Raw genomic sequence first — 18,688 nt, forward strand, 5'->3', positions numbered from 1 at the left:
TCTTTGAACAAATATGCTTCAGGCCTGCTGCCTTTCCCGTTGGCTGGAAATCCTCTCGCGTCTGTATTAGTTGTCTCATAAAAACATTAGAAGGACTCCTTATTTTTATTTTATATTTTAAAAAGTATTTGCTTGGCAAACATCTGCTAACACCCACTCAAACAAGGTTTCTCTATCATTTCTGTGTTTTGTTTAATAGCTCGCCTGTGGTCTAGTGGAGGTTTGAGAGTATTCTAGGGAGCTGTTTTGTTTCTTTCTTCATAGCCAAGTTGAGGTCAGGATTCAACTGAACTATGTTTTTTTTTAGTGCAGATTAATTTATTTCCACTATTTTCAAATATTAGTGAATAAGGTAGATTAACTCTTGAAAGTCACTTTAATATCAGTTTTAACTAACTGAGACATAACTAGGATTTGACAGGGTCTGTTTATGCCCCAAATGGCCACAAGATTAGACAGAGTTGAGCTTATGATGTTTCAAGAAGGTACTGTGGTTTTGGCTTGATGTTCACATGCAGTGTTTGGAAGAAGAAAAAATAAAAAAGAACAGTAAATTGAAAAACACTTACCATCCCACCTAGGGAATTCATACATATTACGATTGGCATGAAATGGCATCTCCTTATTGATGACATGCACAGAACAGTGGCCTCCTAAATCATTTAAATGCTACAAAGGAACCGTGTTTTTTATATTGTATTTACCTTTATCTTCAATATTGGGTAAAGGTTTTCCTTATAGATATTCTACAGATTAGTGATGTTACTGACTGTCACCTGAGGTAATGAACCATCACAAACTTCTGTGGACAGGCTTATACTTTCTCATGGATATAATCAGACAAGATCAAGCGTGTTCAGAATGGTATGGCCCTAGACAAAAGACAGTAATCCACTAAAAAATTTGGGGGATTTCCGATCCATTTGCTTCTTGTCAGCCTGGGGTGCTAACCACACCCAAAGAGCATACCTGGCTAGGAACCTTTAGTCTTTAGCATTCTGAGTGTGTGTATGTGTGTGTGTGTGTGTGTGTGTGTGTGGTGTGTTTGTGTCTATGGTGTATACATGTATGTAAATATATGTGCAGGTGAAGTCACCTGTCTGCATATGAGGTAGCCAGTGGTCAACTTTAAATGTCTTCCTTGTTTGTTTGTCTCCCTATTTTTATGTCATTTATAGTAGGATAACAATGTCTCTAATTTTTAAGGATAATTTTTCTTTTCTCAATACATGTTGGGATTCTGTTGTTATATGTATATACATTTATAATTAACATGTATTTTTTAAGTAAAGTTACAATTTATTGTAAGAAGATTTTAATAGAGCCATAAGATTGGGTCTTAAGAGAAAGAGGCATGTAAAAAGAGATTTCTTGTTCTTTTCTTGAATGCCCAGACCTGAAAAATTACTCAGAAACTGTATTAATTACAACACTGTTCAGCCAATACCTTAGATGTATTTCTAACTAGCTCTTACATCATAAACTAACCCATGTCTGTTAATCTATGTATCACCATGAGGTTGTGGCTAACCAGTAAGGTTCCAGTGCCCTCCTTTGGCAGCTACATGGCATCTCTGACTCCACCTACTCTCTCTCTCTCTCTCTCTCTATATATATATATATATATGTGTGTGTGTGTGTGTGTGTGTGTGTGTGTGTGTGTGTGTGTGTGTGTTCGGATTCCTGCCTGGCTTGCTCTGCTAAGCCATTGACTGAAACAGCTTTATTCATCAACCAATAAAAGCAACACATATATAGAAGGACATCTACATCATCTCCTCTTTTCTGTTTAATTAAAAAGGAAGGTTTTAACTTTAACATAGTAAAATTACATATAACAAAATGGTTATCAAGCAAGAATTACAGTTACACTATCTAGTCTATTTGTATTACAAAAATAAAAGAAAATATTCTATCATCTATCTTATGTTCTGAGTCTAAAGTTTCATATCTAATTTATCTTTTATTATAGCTAATTAAAACAATAACTATATACGTCTTCAAATTGATCAAAGATCCCAAATAATATAATATTACCTAAGTAAAACAGGAATGCTTGTAAGCAACTTCCAAAACTCTAGATTTGACAGAGACATCTCACTGCCTGGATAGTCACCCAAAGTTTTTCTGTAATGTTGGGGCATCCATCTTTAGCCTATAGGCCCATAATATCTGGCAGACTTTTCAGAGAAGCAGGAAATTTGAAGATTTGTTCTTCCTTGTAATGGCAAAGTTTGTCAGTTGCTTTCTTTTATGTCCTGTTTCCTTTGTGAAGCAGGGACCCTGAAGAACCATTTCATCTTTTGGAAAGTTTAGCAGTCACTTTTCTGTGGGTCCTGCATGTCCATTTCATACAGCATGTCATCAAACAGCCAAGACAAGAGCAGTTTCTTGCTCAAATGGCTAGCCTTGTCACACTGAAGGCAAATTTCATAATGAGTTTCTTCAATGCCCATCAACCTCTCTGAAATAACTAGTGCTGCTAGAAGTTCTTAAAACATATTAAATTCTATATTATGTAGGTCTTTGAAGAGTTCAAGATTATCTATCTAACTGATATATATCTATATATCTAGAAAACCCAACTAACATGACTACAAGTTTGACTATTATAAATGACTATTAATCCATAATTTTAATTATACATTACATTTTAAATGAGTTGCATGAACACAATACCTTAAACAAGAGCAGAATTCATACACACAGTGTAACAAAATCAACCTTACATTTGTATTAGTAGACCAAGATCCATACCAATGCAAAGTATTTATCATTATATTATATCCCCCTTTAAATGAAAACAAACATTTATAAACAATCATTTTGGGAATTTGAGCATAGTTTTTTCCAAACTGCTTCCTGCTGTTTGTTGAACAAAATAGTTTTAGGGTTCATGGAGACCTTTTAGGGGATCTTGTTCCATCCAGCCACATTAGCCTGGTAGGGAATCTACAGGTTTTCATTTGTGGAAACAAAAGCAGAACCTCTTTTACAAAACAACATATCCTTAGACTCAAATTTTGAAGTCAAGATACGTTTACGTTTCTTTAACTTAGCAACCCCCATAACCAAGTGTCTTTCTGTAGTCAAAAAAATAAAAATCCAGAGAACACAATAACTTAAGTAGTCAAGACTATCAGTGTATATTCCATCTTTATGTGGCTTATTTTTCACTCTATAAATTTTTACTATTTAATTATATTTACTCCTTTAATCTATGATTTACTGAACTCTTTCTTTTCTGTCATAAGCTCATGTACATTTGTCTAGCACTGTGGCCTATGAGACAGCTCAGGGAAATAGACATTTTCACACATAAAGGGTGTGGGCTTCTCAGGTATATATACATATACATTCTTTAGCTATATATTTTAGTTTTACTTCTTATTGTATGCACTGAGTGTTATAACCAGCATCTAAAAGAATAATGTTTTAAAAAATGATAGTTTCTCAATTAATAATATTTTTAATTTATTTGTGCACAATTTTACTTCCAAGTAACTTTCCCCCTTCCTTTTGGTCAGTGTCCATCTTCTCCCATTATCTGCCAGTCAACCTAAGTTGCTATTACTGCTTCATGTTGAGTTCTTTAATTAACTAGAAAAGAAAGTCTTCCAAATTGACAGTTTTCACTGTATTTTATCATTATCTGTCTTGTTACTTTTATCAGTGTCCGTAATTTATTCCTGCATATTAATTGCTGCCCTGAAAATTTTTTTATTTTTTATTTATTTATTTGTTTGTTTTTAGCATTTCGTATGGTACATGGGCTAGCACTGAGTTGTTGGCTTTTGTTTTGTTTTGTTTTGAGGCTTTGTTGTTTTGATTACCTAGGGAAATCCTATATGCCAGAGGACAGATTTGTTGGCTAGTGACTTCTTTGTTGATAGGCACTTTTTCTCAGGGCTGTTATTTGTTAGCCCATCATCTTCAAGTCTCCATGTATTTTGATGAAAAAACAGCTGCTGGACTTCTTGGGGATCCTGGTCTCCTTTTTCTCATGCTGATTTTAAGATTTTTCTCTTTCACCTTCAGTTTACACAGTTTGATTATATTCCAGGTTTCTTTGATATTTTTCAAGTTCCAGTTTGTTAAGTTTATCAAATATGAAAACTAATGTTAAGTTTATCAGATGCAAAAGCAAATGCTTTTCTTCTGACTTCGAAGGTTCAACCACTCTCTGTGTTTTACTTTGATTGTTTGATTGATTTTTGAGACAGGGTTTTTCTGTGCGGCTCTGGTTGCCCGGATCTCTCTCTGCAGACCAGACTGGCCTCAAACTCAGAGTGCTGGGATCAAAGGCCTGTGCCACTACCACCTGGCTCACTCTTTCTTTAAGTAACTCTTCTGAATCATTTTCTTTCCTGTTCTCAAGAACTCCATTATATTTAATAACGCTCTATACACCCTAAAAGATCTGTGCACCTTTTATCTTTCACATTTTTTTCTTCTAAAACTAGGTTCTTTCACCTATCTCATCTTCACATCCACTATTTCTTCTCCCAGTGTGCTTCCCAAAAGTGCTGTTAAGCCTTTACTGAATTTTGGATCTCCAAAGTTCCTAGTTGACTTTTTAAAACAATCCCACCCCTTCATTAGCCCTCTGCATTTCATAAAATGCTATTTTCCCCTTTCCTTTAGCTCTCTAAGCAAAGCTTCTGAGATCTTTGAAGAGAGGGGACTTAGGAGAAGACAGAATAGCTGGTGTAAAATGAGGCCTTGTGAATCCAATATCCCAATCTCCTATTCTGCATTTTGCTCCATGGATGGCCATGCTCTATTTTCCTTCTACATTTTAGTTTTGTTGAAAAGTCATTTAAAATAATGCACTGTGACAGTTCTTACAATCCTAGTCTCCTGATCCGTGGTTCTTATTGTCACCGCTGAGACTGTTCCAGTTGTGCCTTGTTTATGTAGTGAGTGTGTAGTTCCTGATAGTCACCAAAATGGCCATATTCTGATTCTGGAAGCTAAAGGGGAATTAAGTTGGAAGACCAATTTTGGATTATTAATCAGATTTATTTTAATTGGGAGATGTATCCCTGATTATTTGGAAGGAGCCAATGTAATCATGAGAATCGTTAAAGGTAGAAAAATCGTGTATAATCTCCGACTGGTATGACCAACTTCAATGAGCGATGAAGAAGGCCACAGCCAAGGAATGCAGATGGCCTCTAAAACTTGGAATAGCCAAGGAAAAACTTCTCCTCTCATACTTCCCCAGAGAGGAATTCAGCTGTGTTGGCACCTTGGTTTATACCCGAGAAGGCTGTGTTGAACTTCTGACCTGCAGTTCTGCATTGCTGTAAGCTAGCAAGCTTACCACAATTAACTGTAGAAGCAACAGAAAGTAATTTAGTGGCCTCTCTAAACGAATCAAATGAAGTCTGTTTATAATGCCCCTGAGAGGAGAAGTTTGCACTAGGAGAATTCTAAGTCTAGTTAAATAACAAATCCTGCAAATGGTTCCCAGGACAAATGATAGCAGCTGTCTTGGAAAGATAGGGTTTAATTTTTGTGTTATTTTATGTGTTTGGGTGTTTTTCCTACGTGTATGTCTGGGCACCACATGCGTGCCTGAGTTTGCAGATCCAGAAGAGGGTAGAAGATTCTCTGGAGTGAAATTACAGATTGTGAGCCACCATGTGGGTGCCAGGAATGAAGCCCAGGATCCTTTGAAAAAGCAGTCGGTGCTCCTAACTGAGCCACATCTACATTTCCCATAGAAGTTTTTCATCAGCTTCATATTCATTCTGCCCACTTTGGTATCTGTTCGCTGAGATGGTGGACTATTTGTTTTGGGATTTTGAAAGTTTTGACCCCTTTTTTTCATTTTGTGTCCGAGTGTTTTTCCTGAATGTATGTATGTGCACCACTTGCATGCCTGGTGCCCTTGGAGGTGGAAAAAGAGCATTGGAATCCTATGGAACTGCAGTTAGGGATGGTTATGAACCACAGTGGGAGTGATGGGACTCAAGCCTTGGTCCTCCACAAGGGAAAAAAATGCTATTAACTCTTGAATCATGTCTCCAGCTCAGACTAATTGTTTTTAAGTTTGGATAAGGTGTGTTGAGTGCTGAGACTTGGGTGACACAAGTCCACCATCTTTAATGAGGTCAGTCTTGTTTGTTTTTCTTTTTTTATTGATTTTTATTGGGCTCTACATTTTGTTTGTTTTTCTTGATTAAACACTTCACTTTTGAGTGGTTACACAACTTTGGTTAATTGTTTGAATTCTGAATTTTGGTAACTTTTCCAGTGTTATTATTTCTCTGATTGAGGAATGGATCCTCTGTCATTCTTGCTGGAATTCAATCTTTTTCTTCTTAAGCACTCTATTGATGTGAGAATTATCCAGGCCACTCCACAGCCCTGGTGCTTCTGATTCCCACCATAGGGTTTTATTGTAGCAGCTGTGACTGTCAAAGTCATCAGCCAGCACTTCTGTCAGAAGGCTTTAAGCAAGTGTTTTAGTGAGTGTGTAAAGAATGTGGTATGCACTAGCTATTATTCTTTTCACAGTTGGAAAAGCCAGGTAGCCACAGCAGCCATATTTAGGGTTTTGCTCCTTCTTAAACAATAAGTTGGTAAACAGAACCCAGTGTGCAAAACAGGAAAAAACACAAGAGCTAAACAGGAAGGGTTGAAACACTAAGCCACACGAATGCCAAAGGAATTGTGGGAGTGAAGAAGTGAGTGAGTTTTGACCTCCAGAAAAACAGATATCCGCCTCACAAAGAATCTACCTCTGATAACAGACTTTATTATCATCTTACCAAATAACAACTTTGAATCTTATTGTCTCTTGATTTTTTTTGTTTGTTTTTCTTTGGTGGTAGTCCCTGCTATTTGCTTTATTATGCTAGTTTAATTATAATAAACTAAGAGGCTAGGAATAAAAACCCTTAGTTTACTGTGTTGGTCTTTTCCTAGGTTTCGCATTGAAAGCTTAGAACATTTATTTCCATTACAACTTATTTTTGGAAATACATTAATTAGAGCTTAAGAGTTTGCTTATGTGGTACCCTGGTGTGGTGACAGCAACAGCCTCCAATAGTTGACTTCTTTCTGATTGTGTTTTTTCTCTAAACATATTAAGTTTGTCTGAATTTTTTTCTTTAATGCTATTTTATCTTATGTGCATAGTTTAGTGCTTTTGGTATTGATTCCTGTTTCTTTCACTGTAACGCCATTAAATGTAAATCTACTGACCACTATTTTGTGACTTAATGCGCTAGAGGCATTTGCAAAAAAAATGTATATTCTTCAGTAGCTTCAACTATGTATGTACATAGATGCATAAACCCTCATGGGTTTTTTTAGTTCCCTATAACTTTATTTTTTTGTATTATTCAGTCAATTTCTATATGGTTTTTAATTCTGCATTGGTTCAGCTTATAAAACATTGTAATTATGAGGGATTGTTCATGAATAATAACATTTTAATGAGTATGATTTGTCAAACTTAATGATTTTTGTTTTATGTGATAATTTATCATCTGTTAATGTCCAATTGTTGTTCAGCTTTTTATGTTAATGTCTTTTGAGAAGTGTGTGTGTGTGTGTGTGTGCCGCATTCACCTGGAACAAATTGAAAGATACCCTCACCTTAAAAGAGATATTTTAAAAACCTAATTTTTAATAAAAAATTTAAAGTAGGCAGTGGTGGTGCACATCTTTAATCCAAGCCCTTGGGAAGCAGAGGCAGGTAGATCCCTGAGTTCAAGGTCTACCTGGTCTACAGAATGAGTTCCAGGACAGCAAGGGCTGCACCTTGTCTTAAACAACAAAAACAACAAACATTTTTATTAGTTTAAAAGCATTTTTAGTTCAAATTTGCAATCTTGATTTTTTTTGGGGGGGGTTAGGTTTTTACCTCCAACATTGTATTATATTCTGTTGCTTCTTTTCTGTAAACTTTCAGTGCTAATATTTAGCAATGATTTCATGTCCGAGTAAGAAGAGATCTTAAGATTCTCACCCTGGCACTCTTCCCTTGAGTTATTATTGGAGTGCCATACTGATTTTCCAAGTTGGTTTTTGAAAATTCCTGTTTTTCCACAAACACAAAATGACAACAGCAGCATTAGAAGTGATTATCTAAAAATGGGAGTTTTTTTCCATTTTAATTTATGTAAAAAAGAAAAACTTTTTATTAGTCTGCAAAAATTATTCTAATTTTAAAAAATGGATTAGGAAAGCCTTGCACAAAACAAAGTTGGATATTTTTAGGCACATTCAGTCTTTCATTGGAAGAGTTCTTGTAGGTAAATTACCTAATTACAAAAGTAATTCATCCTTAATTGAGTAAATTGAGCTGAAATTGAAAATTTTTACTTTCAACTTTGTTTCTTTTTCTTTTATTCTTGGGATTATAACGTAATTACAGAACTTCTTTCTTCCCTCTCCTCTCTTGAGACCTTCCCATATACCCCTCCTTGTTCTTTCAAATTCATGTCCTGTTTTGTTCACTAATTGTTGTTACATATATGTATGTATACATATATGCATAAATTTTTCTAAATCTAATCTTCTCACTCTGTAAAACGTTACTTGTATATAGGTTTTCCAGGACTGATAATTTGGTCCTGGGTAACCAGTTCGTGTGCTCTTCCCTGGAGAAGACTGTTGCCCTATCTCAGCATTTCTTAGTTTCCTGTAGTTCTTTGTGTAGGGTTAAGGCCTAAAGGCTTTTCCCAGTTCACTTTGGCATGCCTATTGTTGGGATCCTTGTACATCTCAGGTGTAGGCAATCATTTGGTGATACTTTATACATATACCTCTGTCATTCCTAGGAGACATGGCCTCCCAGCAAGTTCTCTGATCCTCTCAGTCTGCTTTTACTGCACTAGTAATCTATAATATATCTCCCTGCCTGAACACAGAGAAAGAGATGACCCAGAAAATCTATAAAATCTTTTATCTGGTTTTCAATTCTCTTTAATAGCATACTTTATTTTCATTCCAAATGGCCACAACTATATGAGGAAGAGAGAAACATATAATTTGCACCTAGGAAACAACTTCAGTTTAAGTATCATATTTGTGTGAGCTGATTGTATGCTTGGGCCTTGCAGAACCTCCCAGCCTGGACGATGCAGGGAAGATGCTAAATGAGACAGTGGTGGAGAGCAACCCCATTCGGCTGGAGTGTCGAGCAGCAGGCAATCCTCCTCCTGGTTGGTTTACTCTGCCTCTTTGCCACTGATTAACATTTAACTTTTCTGAGGATAGAAAAATCGCTGTGGGTGTAATGTACCAACTAGTAACAAAGGAAAGTGGTAGAGTGCATTCAGGTGATTGGATAATTAGGGAGATGATAGTTTTTGAATTTTCAATAGCCTTTAATTGCATGAAAGAATCTTTCTACTTGATGTAGAAACATGGGAATTCCTTGATCGTCCTATCTGTAATGTGGGCACAGAAGTTACCATTGTATTTTATGTCCATGTATTTTGAAAAAGATATTGTAAATTTTGAAAAGAATATTGATGGAGTTGGATGGACTAAACTGATTCTTAATCCCAGTCGTTCTAGTGACCTTGTCACTTTTCCCTGTAACTCCCTATCACTGGGAGACTCTTTTTGTGAACTGATGACAATGTAAAACATTGTATCCAATAGTGCGCATGATAGATGGTTTTGATTAAACATGTCAACAATTTTTAAGAAATACACAATAAAATAAACATAATAGGCTGAAAATATGCCATCAAGTAATATTGACATATTAGAAACAATACAGAGAATACCTTTTGTTGATTCAATTCCTGAACTCATTGATTGGATTCGGTAGTTTCCTTAGATTATCTTTTCTTAAAAATCAATCAAGAGATATTTAAGCCAATTAAACTCAAACAATAAGTATAAGAATGAAGCATTTTAGTTAGATACCTCTTAGTATATTTACTTCAAATCGAACTTAGTATATTGAATTTTGAAAGAAGAATTTTAACTACTCCCCTTCACCCTTCAGTTATTACGTGGTACAAAGACAACCACCCACTCTCGGGTTCCACAAGTGTAGTCTTCCTGAACAGAGGGCAGATCCTTGATATTGAGAGGACTCAGATCTCGGATGCTGGCATCTATAAATGTGTAGCCATCAACTCTGCTGGAGCTACAGAACTATTTTACAGTCTCCAAGTTCATGGTAAGTGCGGCATCTCTCAGATTCCTCCTGGGGTGAGGACACATGCCCAGTGACCATAAGCTCCTACAATATTCTAGTGTGATAATTAACAGAAATATGCTGTTGATATCTTTACATAAAGACCCAGATAAACTTTCTTATTCCTGAAACCTATTAAAATGCCCAGTTTTCACATGCTGTTGAACTTCAACTTTAGATTATTTGTTGAAATAACCAGTGATGTTTTTATCAACTAATAGCTACACCATCTTCATTAATGTTCTAACACTCGGCGGTTTTAAAGAACTACTTCTAAGTAATTATGTCATGGCAAACTTTTTAAGAGGCATTGATAATTTTAATATGGCAGTGGAATCAATGGAGAAAGATACATGTACACATACACAAACATACACATACACTCCTGGAAATCACTAACTCAATATCTCAGGGCCAGTGAGATAGCTCAACAGATAAAACCAATCTCCTGAATGTGGGTGAAAAAGCCCGATGCGGTAACAGCCCATTTGTTATCTCAGCACTCCTATATCAAGATGGGTGTCAGAGATAGGGGTGTTGTTCTGAAGCTCAAGGGCCACCGAGCATGGAATACATAGCCTGGCAGAAGCAAGAGAGGCCTTGCCTCAACAAGGTAGAAGGAGAGAACAGAACTCCCCAGAATTGGCATTGGACTTCCACATAGGCACTGTGACATGCGCATGCATGGGTGCATGTGCACATGTGTGCGCCCACACACGCACAATGATGATGATAATAATAATAATAATACAATTTAGCTATAACACTAAAAACTAACTTCTCACACCAACTAGCATCACCTTCCTACCCTGTTTGTCTGTCAAATTGGGAAACTGATACTTGCTCTTAATCCCTCACAAAAGTGTTGTGATTAGATTTCAGATAATATGTGAAACACTTAGCCAAAACAAATAAGGAAAAAATTTAATCTGTAAAAATTATTATGGAAATTACATCTGGTTTTCATTATCCTCTGGTGATAACATACTTTTTTTTTCCAGTGCCTCCTTCCATCTCAGGTAGCAGTTCCATGGTGGAGGTGGTGGTGAACAATCTAGCAAGGTTAGAATGTGAAGCCAGGGGCATCCCTGCCCCAAGTCTGACCTGGTTAAAAGATGGGAGCCCTGTCTCTAGCTTTGCTAATGGAATACAGGTATCTATTTTTAAAAATAGCTAACATGTACAACACAAGATACTCAAATGCATGACGCTGTTGAAAAGATTTGGAGAACAAGAGTTAGCAAATGGTATATTCAAAGAGTGTGCTCACAAGCATCCACAAATGCCTGTCACAGATATATACACACAAATATATATAAATATATATATATATATATATATATCATAGTATCTAAGAGTTCTCACCCTCACTGGTGGGTGTTAAGTTTAACGCTTTACATAGCTGTCTTTCTTGTCCATGCCTGTTTCTTCTCTTGGCATATGGAATACCCATCAACAAAAAACACAGGAAATTTCTGGTAGGATTTTGTTTAAATGAAAATATTGAATCTGTGAGCCACATGAAGCATATATGTGTCCATTAAAAAAATCAAAGAATGAAGTAGAAAAGATCATAATGGAGATATTATGAAAATGAAATCTGATAACCTGAGCCTCTGAAAAATTTTAAAGGCAGTCCATTGACTTAAAAAAACAAACAAACAAACAAAAAACACAGAAGCACCCTGAGCTTCGTGTCAGAGAAGCGTGGACGCAGACTTTCATTTCATCCTCTTTTTGCCGATGTTGGATTTTTAATTTGTTTCTTCTGGGTTTTGAGGGTTTTTTTTTTTTCAAATTGAAGCTTTGTGCCAACTGTGCATTGAGTAAGTCTCTCAGTTCCTTTCCTTTTAAGGATGCTATAAAGCAAAAACAGAGCATTTAATTGGTAAATATATACTCTGCTTTAGATTTAATGCTATTTCGGCCTTCATAGTCTACAGGCTAATACACACTGAGGAGCCACAATTCTGTATGGCTTGTTTTATTACAATATTTTATTATTGCAGTGATCTGAAGCTGAACTCAAAATAGCTCTGATAGGTGCTCATGTTGATATAAAGTTTGACCTATTTTGTCCAACACAAAATACAGTTCTGACAGTCTACTTTTTAACTCAGAAGTTTGGAATTAATAATCACAAAAGAAACAAAGTTCATGTCAATATAAAAAAAAATGCTGGATCTGTGGGATAATATGATAATGAGTGTGACTAATTGTTTTAGTTAATACTGTTGTGATGTCTATTTTATACAAGATAATTTCGGAAAATGACCTCTTTTTATTCCTTCTTCTCTTGGGTATTCTTTGTCATGCTCTCCTCTATGAAAATGTGTATAAATGATAAAAAAAAAAACAGCACCTACTATTCTTGTGGGTATATTGGTTAACTGGCTTGTTTTTATTGATAGGTTCTCTCTGGGGGTCGCATCTTAGCGCTGACCAGTGCACAAATGGGTGACACAGGAAGGTACACCTGCGTGGCAGTGAACGCTGCTGGGGAGAAACAAAGGGACATCGACCTCAGAGTATATGGTGAGACAGCTGGCTGTGTGCCGAAACAGATGTTAAGGGAGATTGTTGACAAGAAGGAGAAATAGATAAAATGATGGTTTGGTTAAACTAGTTCCAATCAAGTTCTATTTCTGCTTTATGTTGGAGTTTGATTAATTTTAATTCTTTTTTATAGTTATTCAGCATAATTAGTTATATATTAAACATTGAGCATCCATGTTTTCAGTGTTTTATTATTTGTAATGATGTTCCAAGATGTAGTGACTTAGGCTTTAACACTTTGGCACAAATTACAAAGTAAAACCAAAACACACCTTTAACTATTTATTATTCACTATTGAGAAATTACAGGATAAAGTCAGTACCATTTAAGAATTTACAAAATCATGAAAATATATTAAATTTTTGTTCCAACTATTTTGTAAGTCTTAAAATAATGTGTATGACAAAATCAGAAAAATTTATGCAGAAGTTCTTGTGGATACATGCTATAAATGGCTGTCATGATATAAGGTTTCTGAATGCTCGAGTCACAAGCTGAGCTTATGTTCCTAGATATTAGGGCTGGGAAGAAGATTTGGGGCATAAAAGTACTTGTATAAACATGAGAAGTTAAGCTTAACTCTCTGATACCCATGTAAAAAACTGCATGATCTTATATGCTTATAACCCAAGTGTAGGGGGCTAGAAACAGGGAGCTAGCTCCCAGGAGGCTTTGGCCAGCTAGGCTAGCCAACAAGAGAGCTCAGGCTCAATGAGAGACCTGTCTCCAGGGAAATAGTAGAGAGTAATAGAGACACCTGACATTCGGTTCTGGCTTCTGTGCTCATATACATATACCTCAGACACATATAACCACACACATGGCTTATATGTATATACCCCAGACACATATAACAATACACATGATTTATATGCATATACCCAGACACATATAGCAACACACACAGCTTATATGCATATACTCCAGACACATATAACAACACAAGGTGCACCCTCACAAAAATAAATTTTAATTTTTATGTCTACATCACCATGGAGTTTTCTATAAAGCATTCAGAAGACCATGACGACACCTGGCAGCTCTACAACTAAGGAAACATAATTTAACTACAGTCAATGTCTGTTGAAAAAGCTCTTTTTATATCTTCTGCTCAACACCATGTTTCATTGCTTTTAATTTTATTTCCAAAACCTATTTTGTTATTAGCCCAATATCCTTGAGTCGTGGGCTATTTGAGAAATAAAACTTAAGCTAAACATGAATTCAAATAAGATTCATGATTTTCTCTGCTCACAATGCAGTTAGATGATCTAAAAGGGTATAGTACTTGATTTTATCTCAAAATAAGCCCCCACCTCCTGCAAGAATAATTCTGGGACTTCACTGGTCTCAATTCAGAGATGTTGTCATTCTACATCATGGCATACCTTGATGTTTAGACCAACCGTACAGAAAGCATGCCCTTTTAACAGTCTACAGAAAACCCAAGACAAACATACATAGTCATGACAATTTTTATCCAGCAAGGCCAAACGTAATTTAAAATTTGATCAAGCTGTAGAACTGACCATTCTATACACAGATTCCTGTGTCACAGCTTATGAATGTCTGTTTTCACGGGGTCTTACAGTGCCATTAAATGGGTCTCTTTGGTACTTTACAGTATTCTTGATTTTAAACAGACTATCTGTACGTCTTTACCCAAGTGTGTCACCTCTAAAGCTCATTCCCACTGTTTTCTGGTCCCCAGAGGTGGCCTTCAGCTCACTGTGTGTGCTCACTTTGTGTGATGCTCAGTGAGAGCAATGTCACTGATCCCTGCACAGGTATCCCCTAGGCTACTCCGTGAGGTATTTTTTCCTTTACAGTCCGTCCATTCGTTCATGGTTTGTCCCAGCCATGCACCTAGAGATGATACACAGATGTACCCCTTATTTCCCACCTCTTTCTCTCTGAAGCAATCTGGTAGCAGAGGACACTGATGGCCACAGATACAGAATGTTGGTAGTCAGCCTGCAGCACCGATCATCACTCTCCCTCATGCTGGGTACTGACCCGGAAACAGCTGCCTTTAGGCTCTAATAGTATTCTTTAGTACCACAGTCTTGTTTTCTACCAAAGCCCTGCAGGACCCCGGTGAATACAGGCAGATTAGCTTTTTCTATGACCTCAAAATCCAGACCAAACAATAACCACACACACACACACACACACAAAAACCAACTATGAACATAGTCCAGAGTGGTTAAGAAATTTAGTGAGTGTTTCCAAAGAAAATTCTCTCCTATGCTCTTGCACGGTGGCCCTTTTGCAGCAGTCCTGGTTTCATTTGTCATTTTCCTTTTCTGAATGTAGATATATACAGGCCTGAATGAGTCCTTAGGGAGGTATAGAGCCTACTCTTGACAAAGCAGCACCCAGGCCACCCAAGAGAAGTTATTTCCAGCACACTCAAGGGAAGGGGATTCTTTCAGCTTCTGTCTGAATACATCTTAGCACCTGACAAGTCTTAGAGCCAGGGGAGTCTAGCTTTGATCCCACTGAAATTTCAACAGTTATGAATATGTTGTATTACCTAATCAAGGTCTAGGCAAGGATAATAAGGGAAAGGTTGATCCTGTCGTACCAGACAGTAGACCCCCTAGAGCAGGATTAGGGTATTGTTAGGAGAGGTTGATAAAACACCTGCACTCCATACAGACTCGATAGTATAAAAAAATGATGAGCCTATGTGAGTGAGTCAATGGCCTCTAACACAAAAAATTACAAGCTGCCCAGCAGTTAATGCAGGAACAGCTGGATAATGGACATATTTCACCATCTAATTCTCCATGGAACTCTCCAATTTTTGTTATTAGCCTCTTCTCTATCATATGAGTTTCCCAACACAGCCTTTCCGGCCATAGAAAGTCAGTGTGGCACAGAAGAAAACTCTAAATGGCAAGTGAGTAGACTCTCAGCTTTGCCACCAGCCGTAGTATTTTGTGTAAACCCTTACCCTTCACCTACTTTTTCATTTCACACTGTGAAGTTGGGGGTTGAAAGGGCAATCTTTACATTCTCTTCCTGATACTTTGAAAGATGTTGCCTTGATGATTATGAAACTTATTTCTTTTGCAAAAGATGCAGATACACATTTACATAATATTTTCTTTTAATTAATTATTGTTTCAAATATTTCATGGGTAATCTGTTGTTTTGAAAACCCCGAGGAGAACCTGAGGAGATTTTGAGTTACAAAATCTTTTTAAAATGAAAGATGAATGAGTAGAATCTTTGGTCCTCAAAAACCTATTAACCGGCAAGTTAACATTGACTCTGGATAAAATAAAGTGAGCAGCATGTACAAGAACAATTATGCTCTTCTATTTAAAAGAAATAAAAAACAAAAATATAGTTCCCTAATGTGTGTCTTGTATCTTGATGATTAATGGACGTTAGTAGTATGTTGACCTCTTTTATTCTGAAGAAAACTTCATCTTTCATGTAGTTCCACCCAATATTATGGGAGAAGAACAGAATGTCTCTGTCCTCATTAGCCAAGCTGTGGAGTTAATCTGTCAGAGCGATGCTGTCCCCCCACCTACTCTGCTGTGGTTAAAGGACGGCCGCCCTTTGTTGAAGAAATCAGGCCTCAGTATCTCTGAAGATGGAAGTGTGCTAAAGGTAAGGCTGTAGGTTTGTCTCAGGTTCCCGAGCACATGGTTTCGCTGCTACATCTGTAAATGTGCTGATCTTTTACAAATGGTATAGTGTCATCTACTAAAACTCTAGGAACTCTTTATTTCATTACATTTTATGCTAATACAATTTAAATATTTAGTCATCTATCCATGCTTTAGCCAGAAGCTATCTCAAAAACATACCTTCAGAAAACTGTTAGAAAAATACTCTAAGGAATTCCTTACATATCCAATCAATCAGCAACAACCCACTTTAGGTGCTCTGGATAAGGCTATGAAAATCAGGATACATCTCATATTTTCAATATTTTGTAATCTTACATTAAATCCATGAAGAGTTAAACATTACTTCATCCCAGATATGCATAACTACTATAAGTTTTAATTGATGACTAGGTGGGTGGTACAGGGTATTTGAAGAGGGACAACAAAAAATGAGACTCTGCTTACATGGAAAAAAAAGTTAGGAGACAACCTAGCTTTATAGTTTAGAAAGGAACAAAAGTCCTGATTAAGGAGAGCAGGTAAGTTAGTTTGGAGTTCTCCTCCAAGATGGAGAATTTCACAAAGTGAATGTTTGAAATAATGTTGATAGAACGTTCACCCAAGTGAAATCGAGCTGACATTGGAGCAAACACAAGGATTTGGCTGAAGGGACCCAAAGGTCTGAACGTTCATAACTTCATTGTATGTTTGTAAAATTCTGCTAATAACCCAATGGAGAAAATGAAAGAACAGCCAAACAATATGTCCAGTTGCCCAAAGTCATAGATTGAATTAGAACACAATGATTATAATTTGGAAACCTATGTTACTAGCTACGTATGGCTTCCTGATTGAGGAGTGCTTAGGAGGGCAATGAGTGTCTGCCACATGGGAAAGGCAGCCATCTAAAGAGATTTCTCAAGGACGAGGAAAGCACCAGGATGAATAGGGCAGCATGAAGGTGAAGCTAAAGAAAAGGGCTGTGGAGATGGGAACCATGACACAGCAATAATGGAGACGGTAACGGAGAAAGGAAAAGAAAGACCAGATTCACCCCAAAACAAAGAACAAATTATCCAGTAAAAAAAAAAAAAAATGAGTAATAGACCTAAACAGAGAACTCTCAACAGAGGAATCTAAAATGGCTGAAAGACACTTAAGAAAATGTTCATCATCCTAAACCATCAGGGAAATGCAAATCAAAATATCTCTGAGATTTCATCTTACACCTGAAAGAATGGCCAAGATCAAAAACACTGATGACAACTTCTGCTAGAGAGGTTGTGGGGAAAAGGGAACACTTCTGCATTGCTGGTGGGAGTGTAAACTGGTACAGCCCCTTTGGATGTCAGTGTGGCGATTTCTCAGAAAATTAGGAAACAACCTAAATGCCCCTTGACTGAAGAATGGATAAGGAAAGTGTGGTACATTTACACAATGGAGTACTGCACAGCAGAGAAAATAATGGCATCTTGAAATTTTAGGCAAATGGATGGATCTCAAAAACATCATATTGAGTGAGGTAACCCAGACCCAGAATGACAAATATCATATGTACTCACTTATAAGTGGCTTTTAAACATAAAGCAAAGAAAACTAGCCTACAATCCAAAATCCCAGAGGACCTAGACAACAATGAAGACCCTAAGATAGATATACGTGGATTTAATCTACATGGGAAGTAGCAAAAGAAAAGATCTCCTGAGTAAATTGGGAGCATGGGGACCATGGAAGAGGGTTGAAGGGAAGGGGAGAGGAAGGGAGGGGAGCAAAGAAAAATGTATAGCTCAATAAAATCAATAAAAAAGAAGAAAGACCAGACCCACTAACAAAACAAAGATGGATAAGGCAACTGAGCTATAAATGTAAAACAGAGGGGGAAATGTACATGCACAGAGGATGAATCTATTCTTCTAGAAAGCACCTGGCAAAATCTCAAAGCTTAGATGTGGCTAAGTGACAGAGGGAGGCATTTACATGAACATAAATTTCCGTGGGTGTAGGTGTTCCTTTCTTTAGGTAATGGTAAATAAATCCTTAGATCTGATCTCTTCCATGAACCAATGCCAGACACCCTGGGATGTACAAGTCCCCTTGGCAGAAGTAGAGAGAAGACCCATTCAATGAAACATTCAACAGAATCCAACCCTCACTGGTTAGTTAATACTCTTAAGAACATACCCGGCATTTTTCTCACACTTATTTGACTAAATTAAATAATGGAATTTTAGCATTTTATGTGCTAAGCGTATATGAGGCACTCCATTAAATGTTCATCCCTGCTTTCCAATCTACCAACCTCCGAACTTCAAAAACTTTTTTTGAGCT

At 36.8% G+C, this 18,688-nt stretch overlaps 1 protein-coding gene across 2 annotated transcripts in view; it reads left to right on the plus strand.

The window, feature by feature from the left end:
• Positions 1-18,688, plus strand: part of Hmcn1 (hemicentin 1) — a 439,601-nt gene that overhangs the window by 280,281 nt on the left and 140,632 nt on the right. For both annotated transcript variants that reach the window (XM_048431021.3, XM_087906434.1), the window contains 5 exons: positions 9,081-9,182; positions 9,980-10,156; positions 11,176-11,327; positions 12,586-12,709; positions 16,183-16,358. In XM_048431021.3, the coding sequence (XP_048286978.3) occupies positions 9,081-9,182; positions 9,980-10,156; positions 11,176-11,327; positions 12,586-12,709; positions 16,183-16,358 (731 nt within the window). The remainder of the gene's footprint in view (positions 1-9,080; positions 9,183-9,979; positions 10,157-11,175; positions 11,328-12,585; positions 12,710-16,182; positions 16,359-18,688) is intronic.

This window comes from Myodes glareolus, chromosome 5 (assembly GCF_982192425.1).
Source record: "Myodes glareolus chromosome 5, mMyoGla1.1, whole genome shotgun sequence".
Lineage (NCBI taxonomy): Eukaryota > Metazoa > Chordata > Mammalia > Rodentia > Cricetidae > Myodes > Myodes glareolus.